General features: G+C 51.6%; 3 protein-coding genes across 3 annotated transcripts; all 3 read right to left on the bottom strand.

Annotated features, from left to right (window-relative positions):
• Nucleotides 1–239: 239 nt before the first annotated feature.
• On the bottom strand, nt 240–3,727 carry MYCFIDRAFT_49312 (uncharacterized protein). The gene is made up of 5 exons (XM_007924341.1): nt 2,993–3,727; nt 2,813–2,933; nt 2,133–2,764; nt 1,814–2,083; nt 240–1,760 (listed from the first exon to the last, which is right to left on the bottom strand). The coding sequence occupies exons 1-5, from the start codon at nt 3,554–3,556 to the stop codon at nt 675–677; spliced, it is 2,673 nt and encodes an 890-aa protein (XP_007922532.1). The 5' UTR covers nt 3,557–3,727; the 3' UTR covers nt 240–674.
• A 201-nt stretch (nt 3,728–3,928) lies between these two features.
• On the bottom strand, nt 3,929–5,069 carry MYCFIDRAFT_210683 (uncharacterized protein). The gene has a single exon (XM_007925929.1). The coding sequence runs from the start codon at nt 5,063–5,065 to the stop codon at nt 4,169–4,171; it is 897 nt and encodes a 298-aa protein (XP_007924120.1). The 5' UTR covers nt 5,066–5,069; the 3' UTR covers nt 3,929–4,168.
• A 2,418-nt stretch (nt 5,070–7,487) lies between these two features.
• On the bottom strand, nt 7,488–7,799 carry MYCFIDRAFT_124708 (uncharacterized protein; the record flags this gene model as incomplete). Its single annotated transcript, XM_007925928.1, has 1 exon — nt 7,488–7,799. A coding segment is annotated over one exon (312 nt), but the record flags the coding sequence as incomplete, so codon positions are not given.
• Between the last annotated feature and the right edge of the window lie 1,977 nt (nt 7,800–9,776).

Below are 9,776 nucleotides of genomic sequence, written 5' to 3'. Positions count from 1 at the left end.
CTCAACGGTCACGCATGTCATGACCTCAAAGAGCCGCCTTCGTCAAATTCGACTCAAGATCTGAATCAATAGACGGAACATTCGCTTCACCTATTCCATCCCAGTCAGCATCATCCTAACTCCCCATCAACTAGGCCCACTCACCGAAGTCACGAATTTGGGGTTAAGCGCCAACTTCACCTCGCCAAGAAGCAGAAGCAGAAGCAGACATACCCATAGAAAAAGAAGAAACCATACTTCTTGTGATAATATGTCATTTTTGGGGGGTGCTAATCCTATACACACATTTCATCCGAAACCAGACACATTACTGTCGTCACACAATGCCAGATCTCAGGCCTCTACTACTAAAGTTAAAGCCGAAGCTCTTGAGATCATTCCGCACATGTTCAGCGTCAAGTGTCTCCACGGAAGTGTTGACCTACAAATACACTTTGGCGTGTCGTCGTCATCGTCGCGCGAGCCGGTGAGTGGTCGGAGGGTGTTGGATTCGGGGTGATAGTGAGTTACTGAGCGCCTGCTATCGCCGACGCGGAGCTCCAAGAGGTTTGTGGGATTCCGGTTGCCAAGAATTATGGCAGGCGTTGCGGCCAACTCTGCATAGGCGTCGGCCTTGATGGTATGGATCGTAAGTCGAGAGCAATTTGAGCTTGTACGCGGTTCAGAGAGGTGGATCAATCGTGAATGCGCTCGTACAGCAGGATGTAGGCGACCTTGTTGTCGCGCACGCCTTCCTTCTTGGCTGTTGGAGTCCGCTTGCCTGTTGTACTTGTAGGCGTGGATGTGCCGTTGGTGGCATTGGCGGCCACATTGCTCCAATTCTTCTTGTGACCGCTTGGATGGCCGTTGACCTCGGACCAAGGTTTCTCCTCTTCTGGCTCCTTCTCAGCCTCGTCCAAACCCTGGTACATGTTGCGCTGTTTTTGGAGATCCTGGTCAGCCTTGTGCTGCTCCAGTGCTTTGGCGAGGATCTTCGGATCTTCCTCTGCCCCTCCCTCTGCAACATCCTCTGGCCGAATGCGGCGAATGACTGTGTCGTCCATGCGGATCCATTCTCGGCTGTCTTGGCGGAGAACATCGACGGTGTAGTGACCACCTGCAGCAGATTTGCCGTGGTGATAGACAACACTGGTCAGTCTGAATTTGGGAAGGCCGGAAATTTGCAGCTGAGCTCGCTTCGCTGGTGGGAAGACTTCCTTTGGAATCTGCAACTCCAGTGGATATCCAACCTTCTTCCAAATCTTCTGGGTTCCAGAAAAGCTGTTATCGTACTGGAATCGCTTCAAGTGCAAGACGAGAACCGGTGGCAGGCTATCAATGAATACCTGCTTCTTGGCAGTAGTACCCTTGCCGCCGAAGTCGCCCGTAAGCGCCTCGGTGTAAGTGATACCCTTGAGTGCATCCACGATGTTGTTGACGTGAGAAGCTCCAATATCCAGCTGAAGCGGCTTGTATGGTTCGAGCGTGACAGAATCCTTGAGACCTGGCACGCGAAGCTCAGAGCGCAAATGCCCGCCGAAAATCTTGGTGATGGGTGATGGCGCATCCTGCTGCCCAGCCGTCCGGGTGACCGATGCTTTCTGCTTAGGTCCAACTTCCAGCCATCCGTCGGCAGATCCCGGAGACATTGCGGTATCTGGCAATGAGACGCTCTGCTTCGGCTGCTCGTCAGGCTGGCCTTGCATGACCTGAACACATTCGTCATGAAGTCCCTCAAGCAAGAAGCCAAGGAATTCTTCTGCGTCCTGCTGATGTCCTCTCTGCGATGGAGTTAGTCTCTTCTGATAGTCTGTCTGATGAAACTTCGACGTACTCTCATGCTTGCAAATCGCGGAAGCTTGCGAATCACTTCGTAGACATAATCAGGCGTAACAGGATCGCCGTATTGTTCAAGCTGCTCCTGTTTAAGCAGCGCGCGTAAAGCATCCACCGACTCCGCGCTAGCCAAGACCTTGAATTCCCTCATGAACATGATCATAGCATCGACCAGAGGAGTTCCGCTCTTCATCGAATGCACGGTCCGTTGCCGCACTTGATCCAGGAAGTTGTAGAATGGTACGCAAAATATAAGAACTTGAAGAATCTGGTCGGTGGTTAGCGAGAAGTATGGCCCGGAATGCACGTATACCCACAGAATTCATGTAGCACATATTGCCAGTATTTACAAGCCCTCGGGGTTCGAGAAAGTTGAGTGCGCCACCGCCTTGCACTCGGTACCGTTTGAGTGCTTCGGCGAGAGAAGCGGACTTGGGGAGCTGAAATCCGTTGGTGATGACTTCGCCATTTACTTTCGCAGCAGGAGCCTGTGTCTTTGTGTTGCGCTTGACCAAATCTGCCCAAGACTTTGGCGCAGGAGCGGGCTTTGGAGGTGGCGGCTTTGGGTCTTCCTCGACTACTGGCGCTGCCGCCTCATGGTCCGAGGTTGCTTGTTGTGCCTCTGCTTTGGGTGTGGTATCCTCAACAGCCTTCTCAGAAACTTCCTTGCTTGATGCTCTTGGCGGTGCAGCCTCTTTTGGCTTGCTAATGCCCGGTATAGAGGGCACAGCGATAGCGGTCCTGGTATCTCTTCTCGTGTGGGCTTGCTGAGTTGGCGTTGGCTTTGGAGAAGCGGTGGGCGCTTGAGCGGGTGTCGCGGGCGTTGAGGCAGTCGTGAACTCGCTTTCGGACGGCGCTTGGCTAGTAGCAGGAGTCTCTGGCTCGGAAGGAGCAGCAATGGTCGAGGCCTCAGACGCTGGCTCTTCGTTCGAGAGCGTTTGCGAGTCAGCTTGAACGGAGGACTCGTCCTTCTGCGCTGGCGCCTTCTCCTCTGAACTCTCCAGCGCCGGTAGCGCAACGCTGTCGTTCTGTGGGCGGATGTTTCGTCGTCGGCGGCGGCGTGGAGTGGCGCGTGTGGGAAAAGCAGTTCGGCTCTCTGGTACCGAGTACCACGGAAGCTTAATTACGTCAGCAATCAGAGGAACAGCTTTCATGGGTGCGAGCAAGATATGCCTACATCTGGCCAGAAGGGCTGCTTGTGTTCTGGTGGTAGCAATAGAGGATTCTGTGCACCAGACTGCCTGCGCGAAGGCGGAGGCGGAGGCGTGTCCATACGCTCTTTTGGACTTGCAGCAGCAGACGGAGCAGGAGGTAGAGATGCACTGGGAGTCGGCGCGGGTGAAGGAGTCGCTGCTGGAGGCTGCTGATGGTTATACTTGTGCACGGGTCGTGGCGATTGCGTCGCCGGCGGTGGAGCAGGTAGAGGGTTCGGCTGTCGTGTGACGGGCGTCATCGGCTGCTGGAGATGCGGTTGGGAAGTGACAACGATTGACGAGCGCTGGTATGGCGGTTGCATGTGCTGCGGTGGCAGGTACTGCTGAGGCGGGTATGGTTGGCGCCATTGATATGGCTGCGGCGGAGGATGAGCATAGTATTGTGGATTATAGCCATAATAGTGCTGCGGCGGCATCGACGACTGTGGGCTATGATGGTATGCGTGATAGTCTCTTCGCTGCTGAGGATGCAGAGGGAGAGCCGGCGGGATATTAGGCCCCGGCCCTCCCTGGTACTGGTGCTGCATCGCTTGTCGGCCAGCAGTCGAGGTGCTCCTCGCGGAGGCGCGCTCTCGACGTGCTGCTCAGGCCAGGATCGGTCGAGGGAGGGTGGAGGAGGTGGCAGTCAGGCTTCTACTAGTAGTTGTCGACTGCATTGAAGGTGGTGTATTTCTTGATTTCAACGCATGCGAATCGTGATGCGTGCCGTTGCGGCCAGCAGACACGCAGGTTGATGACCAGATAAGACCCGTAGCCCAGGCTGCACGCAAGAAAAGAAATCACGAGGGCGCGGACGGGTGATAGCAGGCGTGTGGTGGTGGTGGTGGTGGTGGTGGTGAAGTTGGAGTCTGGCTTCAGCACACGACGACGTCGAACAAACTTCGAGAGCGAGGAGAAGTAGATCAACGCCACAGATTGTGGCGTAACATATCTATGTAAAAATAACAACCATCCATTCCTCTTCTCCTTGCAACAACGCCGTTCTACATTAAATCTTGAACATCTCAGCAGTGACAACCAACATAGAAACGCCAGTTCCAGCTTAGTCAATTTCTGATGTTGACAGACTGCATCAGTGGGAGCTGCGTCGTCGACAAGCCGATAAGTTCCGGCCTTGGCCCCGCGCATTCGACTTTCCGTCACTCGAGCGCTTCGCTATCATATTTCGTCCCAAGCAGCGCTGCTCCAATCTGCTCAGTGAAGTACCGCTGTATAGGAGCGTGGTATAGATAAGCTCTCTGAAAGTGCTCCAGTCGCTCAACAACAGTGCCGCGAGATGGGACAAGGTCTGCGCATAGCGGCGTTACACGAAGACTCTCGGCGAGGAACCATCCTAGAGCCTCTGAGCCGTCTGCAGAGCAATTGTATCCAAGAAGCAGGATCCACAGTCTGGTGCCTTCATGAACGCTCCAGTCGCTTCCTGGCACCCCCTCCATCATGTCTCGCAACTTACTCGCCATGACTTTCACCGTCGTTACTCTGCCAGTATAGTTCATTGCAAGCAAGCTCCACATGACCAGCGCTGCTCGAAGAGCTCGCATCCTGCAGTCCACGAGCTCAAGGCCAAGGAGCTGGTTGCGTGAAGCCATATTTCGCATCGTGACCCAATGGCCGATCTGGTGTACTCTGCTTGAATTCATATATGTGGTGTCCAGATTCGTTTTGATGTAGTATGTTTCCAAAATCTGCTCAACCAGATTCTGCATGAAGTGTCCTACAATCAGTGAGTCTGCGCATACGAATTTCGCCCCGTGCTCGAGATGACAGGTACCGGACAACTCGTAGGGCTGGAGCTCAAGCACATGTGCCGGACCAGGATCGTAATCGCAGCCACATAGACAGGGCTTCAGATCGACACAAGCAAGGAACAGGTCGCCCATGAGGATCTGTCCCTGAACGTGCCTGTCTTGCAGCTGCATAATCCCACCACGAGGCTCCAAGATGGCGAGACAAGCGGCTAAATGGATGGCTGCCGCCGAGTAGTTGCCCCTGTACGACTCGGCAGAGGTCAGGAATGTGATGCACTGGAGCAGCATGCTCAGGCCCAGGTCAGAAATAGTGATGTCCTGTTCAATACGTTCTCGAACAAGTTGCAAAGCCTGTTGCGTATACTGGTCTTCCCTTTTTGCCACATTTGGGAAGCAGAGACGATCAGTATGCTGCAATCTGCTAGATGTGGCTGTCAGTAAGCTGTACATCATAAGTTGATCTTCCACCGATGTGGTAAGGATTCTTTCGATGGATCTCTTAAAGGAATATGCACCGATCTTTGGAGCAAAGGGCAGCCCAGGCCACTGCGATGGGTGATAGCGATGGACATAGTATCGAAGTAGACCTTTCGCTGTCATGTCGATGGGCACGCAGGCGGTGTCGAAGGGATCCATTTCGACGGACATGCCAAGCACTGCCGGATCGTACAGCTCCTTGGGTTTATCGACATCTTTGGGCGGTTTCGCAGATACTGAAGAAGAAGTGGTCGCCTTTGATTTGCGCTTTCGAGGTCTCCCTCGCTGCACCTGGCTTTGAATAATGGATCGCTGTGCTTTAGTACTCTGTCCTACTTTTTCAGTACTCGAATTTGTATTGATCCAGAACAAGTCCTTGGTCATCGTCGGCTGTGAGATGGAGCGATATTGTGAAGAGAAGGTCACACAGAGGAGGATCAGGTGCAGTGAAGTTCACTAGACGTCGCTGTCGCTCGAGACAGACGCCACACGTCGGCATCGGCTCTTCATGGCGCACTTCCAGCCGATGTGGCAGCTCTGCGCCAAGATACCATTCCCTGCTTTGGCGTCACACAGCATCAGCGCCGTTCGGGGAGCGGGATGATTGGGCGAAGAAATGCTGCTGAAGAGGTTGTTGGTGAACTGGACGAAGCTGAGTCATCCTCAGGCTTGCACCACCCCCGGTCCTTCCACCCCCGGTCCCTGCATATGCACAACGACCTTCGGACCTTGTCTTCAGCTGGTCGAGATTTTTAGAAGTGCTTGGTAATGTCGTGGATATGGATAGTACCACGAAGGATGCATTTGATATCACCAATGCGCGGCATACGCTAGAGGTTGAGAAAATGGGCTTTGAACACGAATAGCTGATTGATATAATACTTCTAGTCATGATCTTGTTTCCGCTCGATCATCTCAGCTCGAAAGTCTCCCGCATGAGTCCTTTCTGTTCACACTCTACAGTCATGCCATCGTTCGTCATTCCCTGCACATAGCAAGCTCCAACGAGGCGATAGCCCTCGCCCTCAGCAGAAAGCGCGAAAGGCCAAGCACTGCCGTACAGCACGACCACGATGTCGTGAGTACGCATGCTTGACGAACCAAGCCCTTACCGACCTGTTTTTGTCAAAAACAAGTGTCTACCCGCACTGGGATCCAGAGGAAACTGAACGCTGACGTTACCAAGGGCTACTTCTGGATTTGGGCTATTTGGGGCTTTGAGGATGCCATCGCGCTTGTAATCATCGAATAATCGCTCTTCGACGCCGATGCCATGATCTTTCAGCAGGAGCACTTGACCTGCAGTCAGGACTTCTACGATCGTTTCCAGACTCATTGGTGGGCGCGAGATAGCCTCTGTACCAGAATGGTTGGTATTAGCAGCGAAGAAGTCGTCTTGCAGTAGAAAACTTTTGATCCTCGTCGATCCGAGGTCATAGGTGATCCGTGACGCCAGGACGGTGTCGATGCAAAACCCTTCTACTATCAATGCACGTAGGTCTTGAGATTCCTTGAGACCAGACCACTTCACTGAACTGGCAGGCCTCGTTCCAGGTGTAGAGTACCACCTGCCTCCGAGGCGCGGAATCACTGCTTGGGTATCAGTCTTGGGGATGTGCCATTGCGGGCACCACGAAGGCCATGGGATGTCGCACTCCTTCAAGTCATAATTCCATGTTGGCTTGGCACGCCACTGGGTTTCGACTTCTTCCAGAACTGACAGATTCTGATCTTCTTCGATCATTGCTTTGGTTGCTCGACACATACAAGAGCTTAGCGATTCCCGGTAATTCGGTCTGATTGCTTTCGGCAGCGCTTTTCCGTGTTCCTCCCAGCGGGTCATTGATAGCAAACCGTAGATTTTGTCTCGCGAATTCGTTGCCAGCAGCTTGCGAGACTGTAGAGCCAAAGCGGACAGGTTCTGAAACATAGGTTCTCCACGACGAATGCTCAGTGTCATGCATGGGAGCTCAGGTAGTCTTCTTAATCTTTCCCACTGTTTGGTTTCGTATGCCCACGCGGTCAGTACCTCAATATCGCGCCATTCGACGATTTCATCACCGAGAAAGCAGATATGTTGCTTGGCTGGCACCACCTCTTGGAGTACCCACTGACAAGTGAACCATTCTCGATAGAAAATGTGACCAAGTTTCTTCACGCCTGCATCATCTGGCGTTCGCACGGCCTGTAGCGCTTGTCGAAATCGGGCAGTGGGAAGATCCACGATGTCTTCTGGAAGTTGTTCCAAGACCAAGCTGCAGAAATCCAGAGCGTCTGTAGTTTGCATATCTCCTGGACCAAGCCACACTAATGTCCTCGTGGCAAAGCGATATATGTCGCCCATCATCAAGATCTGACTCTCACGTTCTCTCGTGTCCTGCTGATTAATACAAAGTGCATCAATCCACAGCGCTCGATGATCATTGTCTTTTGCAAACCGTTTCAGAACTTCAACAGCACTCCCTGGCGCGTCGAAGATGGTTCCGTTGAGCTCCATTGGCGCCCTAGCATTTTGTCGATCCCAGCAATATGAGACAGCTTCATAATGGCACCCAGCCATTTGCTGCTCATTTAGAAATGCAGAGGCATCCTGGATGGAGCTCCAGTACTTCAGCTTCCATTCTTGCCACTCCCGGTCTTGCCAGTCCTTAGCGGCTTGCAACTCTTCGAGAGCGCTGACCAGAGGCCTGACCATGTTTGCGATATCATGCTGCTTAGCTACAGAGTTTTCCAAAACTTCATTTGCAATCCTCAAGACCTTAGCAACGTCGTTGGTCGTTCCTGCTAGCAGAGGATCTGGTGGAAGTGCAGTACTGAATGCAACGGGACTGTTGGAACCGCCGATGCTATCAGCAGGAGCGCGATTCTGACTTGAAGGACTGTTCGCAGAGTTGTTGCACGAATTCAAGGAAAGCGGCTGCAACCTGGCTCGCACCAGGCCGTTCTGCTCACATGGAAGTAGCAAAAGAATTCGAATTTCGCGATTTTCTTGGTTGAGTGGCTTATACACTGGCATTTTGCCAAAAATGGTCTTGGCCTGTAGCGTCCATCTGCATTGTCACTGGCAGCAAGTGACCAGAAAGACGATGTAGCAAGTTCAGCTCCCTTGGCATGGAGTCTAGCTGGGCGCTACTGTGGCGCGGCTTTACATGGGCGCTGAGTGCTGCATTTAAGCGAGCTGACTCATATGTCCCGAAGAGGCAACATATCGCACAGATGGAAGCATTAGGAGCTCGTCTATGAATACGTCGGCCTTTGTTTATACACCGCGATTTAGCGAGATGGCGGACGGCGGTGATCCCTGAAAACGGGATCTAACTGGTTAAAGCTAGCGTACTACCTAAAGGAATTATCCGCACCTTTAAAAAGTCTACGTCTAACGCTTTCAAGCTAGCTGCCGCTTACGGGGATTACCCCCGTCCGCTATCTCGCTTAATCGCAGTGTATATATTTATAAACGTACGTCTAAGTACGCCCTACGATAATAAATAAGTACTCTTTCCTTAATACTATATAGCTTCGGTACCGATTAGGGGCCTTACCCTCGATTATAGGGCTAGGCGAGCGCCGAGACCGTCGTCTCTTAGCAGCTAGTTTATCGCGGTATTATACGCAGGTCTTATAAGCTAGTAGATAGCCTCGCCGTTTAAAATTAGCCTACGGATAGTACGATTTATACCTCGAATATTTCTAATTTAGTTAACTTTAATTTAATATTTACGTAGAAGCTATCGTAAAGTATTACCTAGTTTCCCTTAGCGGAGGGGTTTTTAAAGATATACTCCTTAATAGGATAGAGTTAGTAGTTATAAGAGTTAAGGAACTTAAGATACTGCTCTCCTATATATATCCTTCGAATATACTAGGATACGATTTCTATATAAGGCGGTTCCGCTCCTAAAGTAGGTCCGCTAGCTAGCTACTTTTATATAGGAAATCCTAAATTCGAGGGCGACCCTACCTCGCGAGCGCTTTTAAAACGCGCGCAACTCGTAGACTTAGCGAAAATTATATATCTAGTACAAAAAAAAGTCGATATACTTACTAGACGCCCTAGAACCTTACTATCGCCCCCCCCCCCCCCCCCCAATAAGGGAATAAGGGCGCTCCCTACATTCCTACTCGAAAGGAGGAGACGGCTATGAAAAAAGGGAATAATAAGGTTAGTATCTTCTATACCTATAACGGAACCCCTAAGGGCATAGTCTCCGATAGGGGCTCTACATTCATATTGTACTCTTCGAGCGAAATATGCCTCTAGCTTAGACTAAAGCATCGGCTATTAATAGCCTTCTATCTACCCACTAACCGTTAAACAGAGAGACCTAATGCTACCCTATCCCAGTACCTGCTTAGTTATATTAACGAGAACCCTAAGGATTGGGTTAATCTCCTATAGCCTACAGAATTCGTGTACAATAATAGTATGCACTTATTAACTAAGGTTTCACTATATATAGCTCTAATAGGTTAAAACGCTGCGTTACTATAAGGTCTATTTACCTCGCTCGAGGCCGAGCGT

The sequence above is a fragment of the Pseudocercospora fijiensis genome (genome assembly GCF_000340215.1).
Source record: "Pseudocercospora fijiensis CIRAD86 unplaced genomic scaffold MYCFIscaffold_2, whole genome shotgun sequence".
In the NCBI taxonomy this organism is placed as follows: Eukaryota; Fungi; Ascomycota; class Dothideomycetes; order Mycosphaerellales; family Mycosphaerellaceae; genus Pseudocercospora; species Pseudocercospora fijiensis.
This window is presented reverse-complemented; position numbering and strand designations above follow the sequence as displayed.